This window comes from Equus asinus, chromosome 15, assembly GCF_041296235.1.
Source record: "Equus asinus isolate D_3611 breed Donkey chromosome 15, EquAss-T2T_v2, whole genome shotgun sequence".
Taxonomy (NCBI): Eukaryota; Metazoa; Chordata; class Mammalia; order Perissodactyla; family Equidae; genus Equus; species Equus asinus.
In genome coordinates this window covers 26,599,795-26,616,366 of record NC_091804.1, presented here as the reverse complement: position 1 = coordinate 26,616,366, position 16,572 = coordinate 26,599,795, and the positions used below count along the sequence as shown (strand labels likewise).

The following is a 16,572-nucleotide window of genomic DNA, read 5'->3' as shown; positions in this document are numbered from 1 at the left end:
GAGAAAAGGGAGCTGAGTGGGACGTCTGAGGAGGGGAATTGGCAGGACTTGGTGGTCGATGACAGGAGAGAGGCTGAGGGGCTCAGCCACAGTTAGTGAGAGCAACTTTAAAGAACACACTGCTCTTCAGGTCTCTGAAAGCAGAGAGGGACAGAGCAGGGACTAAGGGAGCCACCATTGTGAGTAATAAACTAGAGTTTACCACTCATTTTATGGGTAAGGAAAATGTGGCTTAGGGAGGGGGAAGTGACTTACACAGGGTCACACAGCCACTACCTCACCTATGCTATTTCCACTGCCCCTTGTCCAACTTCCCTTGCCCAGACTGGGCACAGGACCCTGGGTCTGCAGCTGCTGTGTTGGTTAAATCCCAAGACCTCTGGGAAATCCCCTCTCCTCAGCCCAAATGGAAAGCCTCAGGGTCAGAAAAGTTTGTCTCAGCCAGCCTGGAACCAGCTAGGGGCTTTCCTCTGAAAGAGCCACGCCTCTGGGCCAGCCCGGTATCCACAAGATGCCGTTTCCCTGGGGACAGGACCAGTTCAACCACTGAGGACTAGTGACCTTCGGTTCCAAACAGACCAAGCCAGCACACAGGGCTCTTTCCCTCCACGCCACCCTCTCCTGACACTTTATTATGAAAATTTTCACACAGACAGCAAAGTTGAAAGATTTAACATTGAACCACCTAGACTCTACCGTTAACATTTTACTGTACTTGTGTGATCACAAAGTACCCATCCCTCAATCCATCTTATTTTTTTAATGTATTTCAGAGTGAAGTGCAGACATCAGTACATTTCCTGCTAAATATTTCAGCACGTATATCATTAACCAGAACTCAATACTTATTTATATTTTTCTTATGTGAAATTTACATGCAATGAAAAACACAAATCTTACATGTACATTTCCCAAAGCCGCCTTTCACTCAGCAAAACCTTTTGGAGGTTCATCCATGTTGTTGCATATAATAAGAGTGCATTGCTTTTTTAAAAACTTTTAAATTTTGGAATAATTTTAGATAGTACAGAGTTCCCATATGCCCCACACCCAGTTTCCTGCATTGTTAACATCTTATATTACCTTGGTACCATTTGTCAAAACCAAGAAACTGACCCTGACACATTACTATTAAATAAACTCCAGACTTGATGTGGATTTCACCAGTTTTCCCTGTAATGTCTTCTTTCTCTTTCAGGATCCAGTCCAGGGCACCACATTCCATTTAGTTGTCATGTCTCCCCTGTGTCCTCTGCTTGCTTTCTCAGTCTTTCTAATTTCTCATGGCCTGGAGAGTCTGGAGGAGCCCTGTCCAGGTGTCCTGTAGAGTGTCCCCATTTTGGGTTTGTCTAATGTTTTTCTCATCATGAGACCGGGTTTTGGGTTTTTGGAACGCTCAGGAAGTACATGCTAGTTAGCCACATGAGTTCATGCTAATGTTACCCTTCATCCTCTGGTTGAGAGTGTTTGCCGGGCTTCTCCAGTGTAGAGCTATGATTTTCTCTTTCTCTGCTTGGTTCTTTGGAAGTGAGTCCCTTAAGTCGAGCCCAGGGTGGGCGGGAGGTAGGGAGCAGGCAAGAATTAAGCTCCACCTCCTGGAGGGGATTATCTACATATATTATTTGGAATTCTTCTGTAAGGATTCCAAAAGAAATTCTCCCCCATTTATTTATTCAATCATTTATTGGCTGATGTTTTTAATTGGATTTTTTAATCAATGTAATACATGTACATAATTTACAAAGTTAAGGCTTATAAAGAAAAAGAATATCTCCCTAAAGTCTTAGAGTTGTTGTTCTAGTACTTCTAAATAACATGCCTAATCTACTATTTGTATTTTTTTCCATTTTATATTAGATTGAACCATATGAAATTGTCAATACTCAACCATTTTTGATCTATAAAAATGGCAATTTCATATGGTTCAACCTAATACCTAGTATTTTGACTTTCTACTACTTGTCCAGCTGATTGTGTGTTACATGGGAGTTGGCTCATTTTATTTTGTTGTGAATTGTGACTTTGCACCTGCCCCTCATCTGACCGGGCTCGGAGATGAGCCCCCACCTGCTCAGCCATGGCTCCAGGCTCCCACTCCCCAGACTGGGCATCTTTGGTGTGGGTGAGAAAGGGGCTGCAGGCTTTGCTGTGATAGCCACCTCCCACGGGCAGCTGTGGGGCAATGCCTCAGGGGCTCCCTGGGCTCTGTCTGCTCTACTGATACTGTCAGTGGCCGAGTTCTGTGCCCTTTGGCAGACTGGGCCCCCTGTGCATGGCCTTGCAAGGTCATGGCCACTAGTCCAGTTCTCCCAATATAGCCTTAGTCCACGTGCTGAACTCCCTGAACCTCAATTTCCTCATCTGTAAGATGGGGATCATCAAGCCTTCCAGATGGACTCTTGTGGTGTCCTTGTCAAGGGGCCATCACTGGTGTTGGTCCTGAGCTCCTCCTCCAGGCCACTCTGTGCTCTCCTTCCCAGCCCAAATGGAAAACCTCAGGGTCAGAAGAGGTTGTCTCAGCCAGCCTGAAACCAGCTAGGGGCTTCCCTCTGAAAGAGGGAAGACTGTGTGAGAGAGACTGCCCAGGACAGGGTTCTGGGAGTCGAGATCCCAGGCTCAGCTCAACCTCTGGTCTGCTCCAAGACCCTAGCCAGGTGCTCCCCTTGCTCTGGGCTTCTGTCTCCCCATCTGTGCCTAGAGGTGTTGGTGATGACAGTCGGAGAGGCCTTTAAGTGCCTGAGAGCTGGTGGTGTCTGCAGTGGTGAGCCCCTCTCTCCTCATCCTTCAGTGGGGCTGGGCCATACCCTTCCTGCTCCAGGCACTGGATGGAGGTCTTGGGAGCTTGGGATGAATGGGAGTGTAAGACTGCAGGTCCATCATGTGGGGGACCTTGGCAAATCCCTGCTGCCCTCTGGAACTCAGTGAGAGGGAAGGTGGGCTGGGCTGCTAGGGTCCTTTGGATTCTGTGGCCCAGATGGGAAAAACAGACTGAGCTGGGCATAGATACCATGGTGGCAGAACCACTCAGGGATCCTGTCCAGTCCAGGGGAGAAGCCACAGTCATCAGGCAGTCACACAGATGAATGTAAAACTGCAATTTGGATGAGTTTGTGCTACCAAATAGAGGTTAATGGGGCCAAGACCCAATCTGAGGGGTAAGAGAGGGCTTCTCTCAGGAAATGATCCTTTCTGAGACCTGAATGGCAAGCAAGTGTTGACTAAATGAAAGGGGAGAGACTATCCCAGGCAGAGGAAACAGCAAAGATCCTGCAGCGGGAGGGAAAAGGCCAGTGTGGCTAGAGCCCAGTGAGGTGGAGTAGGGGAGAGGGTGGTGCACGTCCATGGGCAGGGACCAGGTGCAAGGCCTGGGAGTCTCAGGGGGGGATCTTCACCCTAAGAGCCGTAGGAAGCCTTTAGAGGACTTTAAACAGGGAAGTAACAGGACCAGATTTGTTTGAAAAGCTCTCCGGCTGCTAGGGAAAACACTGGGGTGGGGGGTGAGAGCAGGGAGCCCAGAGAAGAGACTGCTGTTGTTCAGATGACAGTAGCTTTGTCCATGGTGGTAGCTGTGGGGATGGATAGAAATGAGTGGAGTTGAGAGTTTAGGAGGTAGAACTGACAGGACGTGGTGGCTTTGTGTATGGAAGAAGTGTCAGTTGATTCTGTGGCCTGAACACCTGGACAGAAAATGGGGCATAGGTTTCCAGTGGGAGAAGCAGGTTTGACAAGGGGCCTGGTTGGGGTGGAGGGGCACCAGTTTGGAGTTCAGAGGGCAGGACTTGGGATGGAGGTGTAGACCGTGGTAGGGGAGGGAGGGCAGTACAAGTGCTAGTGAGTCCTTGCAGGGTCAAGTGTGGCTCTGAGGTGCGGGTCCCTGGGCAGGCTCTCCCCAACACCTGCCTTGCCCCTCAGGGACCCAGGGTTTAGGCAGAGGTACCTCAAAGCTTCTCATACCCTCTCTCTCTGCCCAGATCCTGCTCATCTCCGATTACTTCTACGCCTTCCTGCGGCGGGAGTACTACCTCACACATGGTCTCTACTTGACAGCCAAGGACGGCACGGAGGCCATGCTTGTGCTCAAGTAGGCCTGGCTGGGGCTGCACAGACTTCAGGGGGTGAAAGGCCCGAAGCTGGGCCAAGCCCTCCAGCCAGAGCTGCCATCAGGCGAGTCCTCGGGCAGATGAGCTTCTTCAAGTCCAGGGTCACGAATCTCCGGCACCAGAGGGGAGCCAAGGCTGGCATCAAGGCCTGTGGGGAGTAGCCAGGAGTACTTCCACTTGGACCCCCTCTTTGTGACTCTGCACACCAAGGAGCCCCCTCCCAGGCAGGAAAGGGGAAGAAGCAGGTGAGCAGGGTTTGTTAGCTTGTGGCTACTTAATAAATGTTTTTTGTTATGAAGAAGTCTACTCTGGGACCACACTGTACTCTGGAAGGGTGGACTTGGCCCCTAATATGGCTGTGGTACACCACACACTGGTGTCAGTTTCCAGAAGGAGCCCTGAGTCCACAAAACTCAAGTCTGTGTACTGGCGAGCTAAGAATGGTGTGGGACAGCCCCATCAGCAGCCCTCCCCAGTCCCCACGCAACCAGAGGCAAAGGGCCAGGCAGGCCTGAGCAATCTTTATTCTGCAGAGGGACAATGACCACAGATCCATACACCATGTCAAGACGGGTGAGCCAGGGGCCAGTCCTTCAGGGGTGGGCGGGTCCAGGCAGGGGGTAGTGCCTCAGGTTGGGGAGGGACAGATGGGCAGACAGGCAGGGGCCTAAAAAAAAGACAAACCACACAGCAGGGGTGCTGGGGGTTACTCCCCACCCTCCCCCATCCCAGCCAGCACCCAGAGGAGCAATCCTAACATGACTAGCCCAGGATCCACCCAGGGGCAGAGTAGGCATGGTTGGTGCCCCTGGCTAGGAGGCGCATCCCTGCCCAGCCCAGCAGGGGCAGAGGCAGCTCGCTTCAGGAGCCAGGTGCTACCTGGGCAGAGCCTGACAGGGCCCCCCACTCCCAGGCCAACCCCCCCTACTGCGAGCTCAGAAGCCGAAGGTTTCCTGGGAGGCGTAGACCATGTAGAGGAAGCCGTCATCATCCTTCTCCTGCTCATAGATGTCGGCGATGGGTGTGGACACGCTCACCATGCTGTGCTGGTTCACCAGCAGGAAGAAGGCCTGCGTGGGGTTCAGCTGCAGGCGACGCCTGAGGTGGGCAGGAGGGCATGCCGACTGTGAGCGGCCTGGCTGCTAGGCCGGTGTAGCCCTGACCCCCCTCGCCATCCCAGCCCCTTCTAGAGGCTCTTACCTGACGCTGACCCCAGCCCTGACCTTGACCTTTCCCAACCTTCTCAGAAGGACCCAGCCCCCTGCCCGACCCCAGCAGGACCCAAGTTCCCCTCTGACAGCTGCTGCCCGCGCACCGGATGATCTTGACCAACTCGCTCATGTTGACATGGTCCGGGACCAGGAACTTGGTCTTGTCCAGGACGGGCAGCTGTTTCTCACCCTTGTAGCGCTCGATGATCACCTGGGAGCAGGGTGGGGCGGGACGCGTCAGCCTGAGGTGGGGCGCGGGGCCTGGGGCTGAGCAGGGATGGGAGGGGGCGGTGGGACTCACCGGGATCTTGCTGGGGTGCTGGTCGCGGATCTGCTGCACCTCCTTACAGCGGTCGGCTGCGGACAGCGGTCGTGCGGTGAGGCCCCGCCCCGCCTCCCCACAGCCCCCGCCCCCCGGGCAGTCGGCCCCCCAGCCCCGGCACAGAACCAGGTTGGGAGGCGGAGGCCTGGGCACAGGCCTGACCCTGCCTCCCAGCCCAGGGGGCGGCCGGAGCCTGACGTCATGGGGCTGACGTCACCTACAGCAGTCGGGTCGGTCGCCCTCCCCCACCACCGTAGCGCCCCCACCCCGCGCTCGCACATCGCCCTCCGGGCCTCACCGAAGCTCCGCCTTTGCTTGAAAGGCCGGTCGGAGGGCATCGCGCCGGCCCGGCGGGGCGCGCAGGCCGGGGCTCCGGGGCGCGCGGCTCGGGGATGTGGCTGCGGTTCGGGGGCTCCGGGGGCTCCGCGCCTCGCACTCAAGGGCTCTGGGCTCGCGCTGAGCCCGGCGGCGGCGGCAGCTCGGGGAGGTAACTAGCCCGGGTGACGTCAGGTCACAACATTCCTTAAAGGGGAGGCCGGCGCGCCGCTCCTATTGGGCCGACGCAAAACCCGCCCGCCCGGACCGTGATGTCACGGCGCAGAGCCTGGATTCCCGACCCCGCGCCGCGGAGGGGCGGGGGCTTGCAGGCGTCACAGTCCCTTGACGTCATGGCCTGCGCGTCCCTTCTACCCAGGCCGGGACTGAGCGGAGGCTGGAAAGCCGGCGAGCCGTTGGGGGAGCGGGCTCCCAGCTCCAGCGGTGGGGAGAGTCCACCCAGCTTGCGGCTCAGCATCCTTCTGTTCCCGCTGTCACTAAATTCATCTGACAGCGCGCGCTCTGAGTCTGTTCCAGGGACGGTAGGAGGCACTGGGGATGACAGAAGTGAACCAAAAGTCCTCCTCGCCTTCGTGGAGCTTATGTTAGAGAAGGAAGAAGGTAGGGTAGCGGGGATTAAAACGTGAAAGAGCAAGGCACTAAAAAGGAACACAGGTTTTAGAAGGGAATTTCTAGAATTGAAAAATAGAGCTATTGAAATTAAAGTCTCAAAGGATAAGGCAAGAAAGCAGATTAGACCCAGCAGAAGAGAAAATCACTGAGCTGGAGGATAGATTAGAAGCAATTAACCAGAGTGACAAGGTGGTGAAACATATAAAAGAGGGAGTGACAGGAATGGTAAAGTGAAAAGAACTCACAGGGCCAATCAGAGTTCCAGAAGGAGAGAAGAGACTGCGGGAGAGGCAGTTCCTGAGGAGCTTCTAAATTGATTAAAGACGAGGATTCTCATAAAATCCAGAGCAGGATAAATAAAAATAAAATCGGTATCTAGGCACTTTGTAGTAAAGTTACAGAACTCCAAAAAGAAGAAATTAGATGGAAAAATGGTGAGCAACTAAACTGATAAACGCAAAAGGAGATCTAAACAGGCACTTCATTGGAACGTGAAGAGTGATGATTTGTGGAGTCCAAAACCAGGACCCTGGAAGACAGTAACAGTAAGACTGGAGAGGGGAGTCAGTTCCAGTGTTCTAAGCAGCTTGGTTTACTTGAGGGGAGGATAAAGATATTGATAATTGTTGGCCTTTGTAAAGTCAAGTATGTATTTCAAAGACTTAAGAGGGATCATTAAAAGATTAGAAATAGAAAGTATAACTGCCAGTGCAAGAAAGAGAAAAGGTTAGTAAAGGATATTAGAATAGAAGGCAGGAAAGGAGAAAAAGGAAGCAAAGTAAGAAGTAGATAAATGGTACAAAACCAGAGGGAGAAAATGTGCTTTACATTCACCTATTAAAACAAATGATCAGATTGGCCAAGAAAAATAAAATGCACCTCTATGCTGTTTACAAGAGGGCATTTTAAAACCAAAGGGCACCAAAAGTAATAAGAAAGAAAAAGATATACTAGGGAAAAACTAACCAAAAGATATATCTATAGCAAAATCAGACAAAATAGGCTTTAAGGCAGAAGACACTATTAGGGGTAAAGGAAGCTATAACTTCTATATTAGAGGCTAAAAAAAAAAAAAAAGGCTGAAAATGTATAAAGCAGAAGTGACAAGGGTACAAGGAGAGATGCCTAAATATTTCATCATAGTGGGAGATTTAAGACCTCTTTCAGTACCTTATAGACCAAACACCCCCAAAAAAGGATATAGATGATTTTAATCCTGTTAATAATCCTGATCAATGGACCCTGATAGAACCCTGAACCTAATAACATTACTTTCAGGTACACAAGAAACATTTACAAAATGACCTTCTAGACCCCAAGTCAAATCTCAACAGATGTCAAATAGTCAATTTCATCCAGACCATATTCTCTGACCACAGACAAGAGCCAAGTAAACTCCAAATGTTTGAACATTTAAACATACTTGTAAAAAACATTTTACTCAAAGATGAAATCATATGGAAATGAAGACTATTTAGATCAAACTGAAAATGAGAATACACATAAAAACTCAGGGAGGGGGGCAACTAAAGCAGCATTTAGAAGATTTATAGCCTTGGGGCTGGTCCCGTGGCCGAGTGGTTAAGTTCACGTGTTCCGCTTCAGTGGCCCAGGGTTTTACCAGTTCGGATCCTGGGCGTGGACATGGCACCGCTCATCCAGCCATGCTGAGGCTGCACCCCACATGCCGCAACTAGAAGGACCCACAACTAAAAATATATGCAACTATGTACCAGAGGGCTTTGGGGAGAAAAAGGAAAAATAAAATCTTAAAAAAAAAAAAGATTTACAGCCTTTTTAGTTAAGTAAGAAGAAACATGGAAAATTTGAATGTCAAAAGAATTTTTAAAATAACAGTGTAAACCCAAAGAAAGTGGAAGGAAGAGAATAATGAAGAGTAGATATTGATGACAGAAAAAAACACTAGTATGGACCATAAAACAAAGTTGGATCTTTGAAAAGACCAATAAAATAAACGTTAGTGTACAAAAGAGACATAATTACAGATGTAGAAATGACAAAAATAAGATTATAAACTTTATGCCACTGAATTTAAAACTTAGATGAAATGGACAATTTTCTAGAAAAAGACAACTTGCCAAGACTAATTTAAAAAAAAATAGACAAACTGAATAGCCATGTACCTCAAAAAACCAAATAGGCCAGATGATTTTCTAGGTGAGTTCTCCCGAAATAAAAAAACCCAAACCCGCAGGAAACATTATACTTAATGGTTAAACACCATACTTATATAATATAGGGTAAAATGTTAAGCATGATTCCCTTTAAAGCCAGGAACAAAATTTTGAATTTTGTGATCAAACAAAATGAAATAGTGTTTGGAGGTTCCAGCCAGAGCACCAAGACAAGGAAAAGAAAGGAGCAAAACTATCCTTCACAGCCAGAAAACCCAAAGAAATCTGCAAACAATAAAAGATTGCTAACTAATAGTCTGATAGTACATGATACCAAGTTTTAGAGGAATATGGGAAAAGGGGAACTCTTTATAGTGCAAATGGGAGTGTAAATCATTTCAGCCACAACGGAGAGCAATTTTGGAAAATCTCTCCAAACTGAAGATGCCCATGTCCTACAAACCAGGAATTTCACTTGCGGGTGTGCACATGAGCCCAAGGAAACACCGTTAAATATGTTTATTGGAGCCTTTTCAAAATAGCCAAAAATTGGGACCCACCTAAATGTCTTATTAAATATTTTGTGTATTCCTATAACAGAACAGCACCTGTTCTAGTGAAGGAGGGAGAGAAGGGGTCGGCAAGCTTTCCCTTTAAAAGGCCAGATAGTAAATGTTTTCGACTTTGCAGGCCATGTGGTCTCTGGCAATTACTCAGTTCTGTCTTAGGTGGAAGCAGCCTTAGACAACCCTAGTGGACATGGCTGAGTCTTAGTAAAACTTTATTTGCCAAAACAGACAGATTTGGCCTGAGGGCCTTAGTTTGCTGACTCTTGATCTAGAGCTGTGTGTGTGTCAAAAGGGACAAATCTCACAAAGTGGCATGAGGTTGAGTGTGATCAGAACCTTTAAGAACAGCTGTAAGAACCAGGTCAGCCCTGGCCTTGGGGAAATGGTTACACCTCTCTTTTGTCAGACTAAGCCCTGTGCTGAGGTTATAGTGGGGGAGGGGCCCATCCCCCAATCCCAAAGTCTGTGCTCACTCTTTCTTTTACCTGACCAGTCAGCAGGGCTGACACTCCTCCTCTAGTCCTCTGGTTTATCTCCTCATTACTTCCTCCTCTCCCCCGTCAATCCAAAGGCCTGGCCTACTCCATGTCTCAACTTCAAGTCCAGCAGACATCTCAAACTTGACCTGCCTAAAATGAACCCATGATCTTCCCCTAAAATGTACTCTAATTGTAATCTTCCCTGTCCCCATCCATCATCTTTGACTCCTTTCTTCCCCCCCCCAACCCCCCGCATCCAATCCATGACCAAATCCTATTGGTTCCACATTCAAAATATCTCTAGAATCTGACCACTTCTTACCACTTCCACCCCTGCCCCTCAGGCCAGAGCCACCACCATCTCTTGCTGGACTACTGCTATCATCTTGCTTTGGCCTTGCCTGCTTCAGTTCGATCTACTAAACTGACGCGCGATCCTGTGCACACAGGAGTTGGGTCATGCTATTCTTGCGCCCCACTCATTCAAAGCAGAAGTTAAAGACTGAACAGCAGCCCATGAGGCCTGGGCTGTCTGGCTCCCAGCTGCTCCCCTGGCCTCATCTATACTCACCCTCGCCCCCTAAGCTTCAGCTACACTGGTCTCCTTGCTATTCTGGGAATCCCAGACATGCTTGTGCCCCAGGGCCTTTCTGTACTTACCGTTTCCTTTGTCTGGAACATTCTTCCTCAAGATCTCTACGTGGCTCACACTCTCATTTCCAAGTTCTCCTTAGGGAGGCCATCCGTATGGTCTTATTTAATATTGCAGCCCCCTCCCTAGTCACCCTATCCTCTCTCCCAACGCCTTGCTTAATGTTTTGCCAGACCGGTTATTACCTTCTAATATGCTATATAATTTTTCTAAGCATTTTATTATGAAAACTTTCAAGCATACAGAAAGCTTGAAATGACCACCCATATACCCACCAGTTTATATTCTACACTTAACACTTGTTCCATTTGCTTGATCACTATCTGTCCATCTGTCTAGCCATCATTTTTATCTTTTTGATGCTTTTCAGACTAAGTTGCAATCCAACATCCATTTATGATAAAACTCTCAACAAAGTGGGTATAGAGGGAACGTACCTCAACATAACAAAGGCCATATATGACAAGCCCACAGCTAGCATCATACTCAAGGGTGAAAAGCTGAAAGCTTTTCCTCTAAGATCAGGAACAAGACAAGGATGCCCACTCTTGCCACTTTTATTCAACATAGTATAGGCAGTCCTAGCCAGAGCAATTAGACAAGAGAAAGAAATAAAAGGCATTCAAATTGGAAAGGAAGAAGTGAAACTGTCACTATTTGCAGATGACATGATATTATATTTAGAAAATCCTGAAGACTTACACCAAAAAATTTAGAACTAATTCAGTAAAGTTGCAGGATACAAAGCCAACATACAAAAGTCTGTTGCATTTCTAAACAATAATAACTATCAGAAAGAGAAATTAAGAAAACAATTCCATTTAAAATTGCATCAATAAGAATAAAATACTTATGAATAACAGAGGAGGTGAAAGACTTGTACACTGAAAACTATAAGACACTGATGAAAGAAATGGAAGAAGACACAAATAAATGGAAAGCTATTCTGTGCTCAGGGATCGGAAGAATTAATATTTAAAATGCCCATACTACCCAAAGCAATCTACAGATTCAATGCAATTTGTTAAAATTCCCATGGCATTTTTCACAGAATAGAACAAACAATCCTAAAATTTGTATGAAACCACAAAAGACTGTGAATATCCAAATCAATCTTGAGAAAGGAGAACAAAGCTGGAGTCATCACACTTCCTGATTTCAAACTATGTTACAAAGCTATAGTAATCAAAACAGTATGGTATTGGCATATAAACAGACACATAGATCAATGGAACAGAACAGAGAGCCCAGAAATAAACCCACACGTATATGGTCAACTAATTTACAACAAAGGAGCCAAGAAGACATAATGGGGATAGGAATCTCTTCAGTAAATGTGTTTGGAAAACTGACAGCCACATGCAAAAGAATAAAACCGGACCACTATATTACACCATACACAGAAATCAACTCAAAATAGATTAAAGATTTGAACATAAGTCCTGAAACCATGAAACTCCTTAAACATTGAAGTCGGTCTTGGCAATGATTTTTTGGATTTGACACCAAAAGCAAAGGCAATGAAAGCAAAAATACACAAGTGGGACTACATCAAACTAAAAAGCTTCTGCACAGCAAAGGAAACCATTAACAAAATGAAAAGGCAACCTACTGAATGGGAGAAAATATTTGCAAATCATATATCCGATAAGGGGTTAATTTCCAAAATATATAAAGAGCCCATACAACTCAATAGCAAAAAACTAAACAATCTCATTAAAAAATGGGCAGAGGATCTAAATAGACATTTTTCCAAAGACAACATACAGATGGCCAACAGGTATATGAAAAGGTGCTCAACATCACTAATCATCAGGGAAATGCAAATCAAAACTACAATGAAATATCACCTCACACCTGTTAGAATGGCTCTTGTTGAAAAGACAAGAAATAAAAAGTGTTGGCAAGGATGTGGAAAAAGGAAACCCTTGTGCACTGTTGGTGGGAAGGTAAATTGATGCAGCCACTATGGAAAATAGTATGGAGTTCCTCAAAAAATTAAAAATAGAACCAACATATGATCCAGCAGTTCCACTTCTGGGTATATATCTGAAGAAAATAAAAACACTAATTCAAAAAAATATATGCACCCTCATGCTCATTGCAGCATTATTTACAATAGCCAAGATATGGAAACAACCTAAGTGTCTGTTGATAGATGAGTAGATAAAGAAAGTGTTATATATATATATATCAACAATGGAATATTATTCCATGAATGAATATTCTTTGTTCATAAAAAAGAAAGAAATCTTGCCATTTGAAACAACAGTGATGGAACATGATCTCCATGGACCATTTACATATGGGATCTAAAAAAACCCCCAAAACTGAGCTCATAGATACAGAGAACAGATTGGTGGTTGCTAGAGCTGGGGGGTAGTGTGTGGACCAAATGAAGGACGCCAAATTTCCAGTTATAAAATAAGTCATGGGGATATAATGTGCAGTATGGTGACTATGGTTAATAATGCCATAGTGTACATTTGAAAGTTGCTAAGAGTAGATTGTAAAAGTTCTCATAACAAGAAAAAAAAATTTGTAACTATGTATGGTCATGGATGTTAACTAGACGTGTTGTGATCATTTTGCAATATGTACAAATATTGAAACATTATGTTGTACACCTGAAGCTAACATAATGTTATATGTCAATTCTATCAATAAAATGGGGGAAACCTAGTAAGTTTCAGACATAAGTTCACTTTATCCCTAAACCCTTGACAATATTTATATCAGTATTTGTTTTCGTTTGTTTGTCTTTCAGGGGATAAAAGTTACCTATAATGAAACAGATTTTAAGTATGCAGTTGATAAGTTTCAATAAGTACACACACCTGTGTAACCTAAACCCCTATCAAGATACAGAACATAACTCTCAGCTCTTTTGAAAGTTCCCTCCTGCCCCTTCCCAGTGCATCTCCATCCCACCTCCAGAGTTAGCCACGATTCTGTGTGTGTCACCATAGATTAGTCTGACCTGGTCCAGAACTTCCTATAAATGGGATCATACAGTACGTATTCTTTTGCATCTGGCTTCTTTCCCTCAACACAGTTTTTGAGGTTCATCCGTGTTGTGGCAGCTATCAGTAGACCATTTCTCTGCATTGCCGAGTAGGTTCTGTTGGATGGATGTACCACAGTTTGATTATCCTTCGTCTATTGATGGATACCTGGACTGTTTCCAGTTTTGGGGGATTGTGAATAAAGCTGCTATGAACATTCTTGTAAAGGTCTTTGTACAGACATATTCATTTTGTTTCACTTGGACAAATATCTAGTAGTGGAATTGCTGGGTCATGGGGTAGGTGTGTGTTTAGTTTTATAAGAAATTACCACGTTTTTCCAAAGTGGTGGTTCCATTTTTAGATTCCTATCAACAGTATATGGGAGTTCCACTTGCTCTGCATCCTTACCAACATTTGGTATTGCCAGGTGTTTTAATTTTACCTATTCTGGTGGGTGTGTAGTGGTATCTCATTGTGGGTTTAAATTTAATATGCCAAGTAATTTTAAACATTTATTTTATTTCTCGCTATCACTAACATGCAGGCCTCTTAAGGGCAGCATTTTCTATGTGTTTGGTTCCTGCTGTGTCTCAGCATCTACAGTGTAGCACATGATAGGTACTCAGTTAAATATTCATCTGATGAGGACCTGCCTCTGGGCCCCCATGATGTCATCTCTCTGGGTCACTGCCCATCTGAGGGTCTGTCTCCCCTCTGGACCATGTGCAGGGACTGAGTCTGGGCCAAGCACTCCTGCTGGACACTAAGGTATCCAAGAGGACTGTTTGGGGTGGTTGGGGAAACAGTGTCAGCTCAGGGCAGTGCCTCACCCATGGTCAAGCTCACCCCTGTCTCAACCCGCCCCCCCCCCCCCCCCCCGCCCCAGCATTCCTGCTGTTTGTGGCTTCTGACTGGGACTCGTGGGCCTGAGAAAAGGCAGAGAGTGGCCTGTCACATGAGGGTGGAGCAACCCCTGGCCTAGGTAGCCACCAACTGCTGTGTGACCATGGCAGGTTCTTTCTCTGAGCCTCTGTTTGTTCCTGTACACAATGGCAGACAGACCCGGTTCTAAAGTAGCTTTACCACTACTGGATAACTTTGAGCAAATTCTTTCCCCTGGAGCCTCAGTTTCTTCATCTGCAAAATGGAGACAGTAACAGAACCTAACTCCGAGGTCAAGGATCATTGCGTGACCAGGAGGACACAGAGTCTTAGGGAAACAGGGCCTGGAATCAGATGCATCAACTTTAGTACCACGGTGCTGTGGTATCTTATTTAAGGCAATGAACTCACTTGTAAAATGGGCCTCACATTGGGAGGACCCAGGAGAAATGAAGTCTGAGTCAGGGTCATTATCTCTGAGTAAGGATTGGTTGTTCCTGTTTACAGACTCTAAGTAGAATTTTTCTAAAGATTGGAGGGACAGAGACCCACCCAGGAGTCCCCAAGCCTCTGGATCCTACCCCTGAAGCTCTCTGGCCTCAATGGGAAGTGGAGGCCATGACCACCATCCCCACTGCCCACATGGGGCCTCACTGCCTCAGTCTCCACCTCTACCTCTAGCCAGGGGAGTGCTCAGTTCTCACTCCACCTCACTGAATGACAGGGCCAGGGTTGCCACCCTCTTCTCCTCCTCCTATTTCCTCAGCCCCTACCCTTCCCAGACACTGGCCTTCACAGTTGACCAGTCACCTGGAGAAGTTGCCTCCCCTTGGCCTTTCCAGCCTCTGACTGCACCTCAGAATTCTCGTCCTGCCACAGCCCTCAGCTTTCCTCAGCATGCTCATGTCGTCCTGGGTCATGGCCACATTCACACCCATCAGTGCCTCCAACTTGACAGTGACTCCCAAATCCCCGCCTCCAGCCCCTGACTTTCTCTCTGGGCCTCAGGTCTGGGTCCTGCCTCCTGAACAAAGGTTGCCTCAGAGGTTTAGGCTTCTCAAACTCAACACATTCAAATGAAGCCACCATCTTGCCCAATACCTGAACCTCCAGCTAATCCCCATCTGCCTTCGCATCTCAGCACCCCAGCCTGACCCACGCCTCAGCTGGACTCTCTCCCTCACCCACCAGTCCAGTCACTCCCCGAGTCCTCTCAGGTCTATCCCAAGTTGCTCTCAAACCCATCTGTCCCCTTCCAACCCTCCCCACTGTCACCCCACCATGTTGGCTGTCCCCTGCAACCTGCTCTTCCCCCTTGGCCTCCCACTTTCCTAGTCTCAGCCTTACCAACTGCACCTCACCAATGCACCTCCCCTGCAAATGCCCTGCAGAGGCACACTGACCACCACCCTTCGAACAAGAACAAGACAGAATTTCTATTTCCAATTGCTTCCCTACCTGTCTCCACTTCCTCCTTGCCCAGCAAAAATTCCACAGCCCATTATGATAATTATTTCCCAGAGCACTTAACCCCTCATTTTTCTGCTGAGTTAACCCAGCAAAATCCCAGCCTTATTAAAGCCAGCTGTGAGCTTACTACATCGCTGCATCCCTGGCTGTAAAAGATGATGCAAAAGTGTTGATGCAACAATGCTGGGCTAGGCCCTGCCCAACCCTCCCATGTTTTCCTAGGAACTTTGAGCTCCTCCCCTTATGGCTCCAGCACTCCTTCCCGCCTGACTCCCCCAGTAGAGATTTTGCCCTGTCCTCTGTGCCCTCACCCTGCCTCCCCTCCCTGGCAATGGAATAGCCACCCCTGTTCTAGCCTAAGCCAGCCCTTCTCCTTGTGCCCGGTGCCATCCTTCCTCACCCTCTCGTGGGCTTTGCTTCTCCAAGAGGCCCCTCAGTATCTCCCAGCAGCAAACAAACATGTTCTTGTAACTCACACCCCCCCCTCCACCTCCCACCCCGCTTCTGACTGCTCCCTTCTCAACCCACTGCTATGACCGCTTTCTCCTTGAAATACTCTTGGCTTCTGTGGCGAAGACTGCCGACTGGTACCCCAGCAACTATTGTCCTTTTCCTCCTTTCAACAGAACCCTGAATGTCTCTTAGGGTGGCCATGCACCCAGCTTCCATTGCAGTTGGGAATGGCAAGACGACTAATCTTTGGTCAATAAAACTTAAGTGTTGCAGGACATATCATCCTGCCTGACATGGTGGGCAGCATGGTGGGCGGCTACAATGGCAATACCTCCAGCTAGGT

General features: G+C 47.3%; 2 protein-coding genes across 3 annotated transcripts in view; one reads left to right on the top strand and one right to left on the bottom strand.

Annotated features, from left to right (window-relative positions):
* PIGU (phosphatidylinositol glycan anchor biosynthesis class U) overlaps nt 1-4,401 on the top strand; it is an 89,562-nt gene extending 85,161 nt beyond the window's left edge. The window contains exon 12 of the mRNA XM_014831472.3: nt 3,972-4,401. Coding sequence (XP_014686958.1) covers nt 3,972-4,085 — 114 coding nt within the window. The 3' untranslated portion in view covers nt 4,086-4,401. The remainder of the gene's footprint in view (nt 1-3,971) is intronic.
* Nucleotides 4,402-4,601: 200 nt separating this feature from the next.
* Nucleotides 4,602-6,447, bottom strand: MAP1LC3A (microtubule associated protein 1 light chain 3 alpha). 2 transcript variants are annotated; one of them, XM_044747887.2, is made up of 5 exons: nt 5,932-6,447; nt 5,613-5,668; nt 5,416-5,522; nt 5,029-5,198; nt 4,602-4,767 (listed from the first exon to the last, which is right to left on the bottom strand). In XM_044747887.2, the coding sequence occupies exons 1-4, from the start codon at nt 5,969-5,971 to the stop codon at nt 5,036-5,038; spliced, it is 366 nt and encodes a 121-aa protein (XP_044603822.1). In that variant the 5' UTR covers nt 5,972-6,447; the 3' UTR covers nt 4,602-4,767; nt 5,029-5,035. The 2 variants fall into 2 exon arrangements, with proteins under 2 accessions (XP_044603822.1, XP_044603821.1); XM_044747886.2 differs by having other exon boundaries at nt 4,602-5,198; nt 5,932-6,292.
* Nucleotides 6,448-16,572: the final 10,125 nt, after the last annotated feature.

Bases quoted from the DNA above. Each gene is read 5' to 3' on its own strand.
- MAP1LC3A (XM_044747887.2), bottom strand. From the start codon at position 5,971: ATGCCCTCCGACCGGCCTTTCAAGCAAAGGCGGAGCTTCG. The intron at 5,523-5,612 runs GTGAGTCCCACC...CCCTGCTCCCAG, and splicing joins AGCACCCCAGCAAGATCCCG to GTGATCATCGAGCGCTACAA. The intron at 5,199-5,415 runs GTGCGCGGGCAG...TGCCCACCTCAG, and splicing joins GAGTTGGTCAAGATCATCCG to GCGTCGCCTGCAGCTGAACC.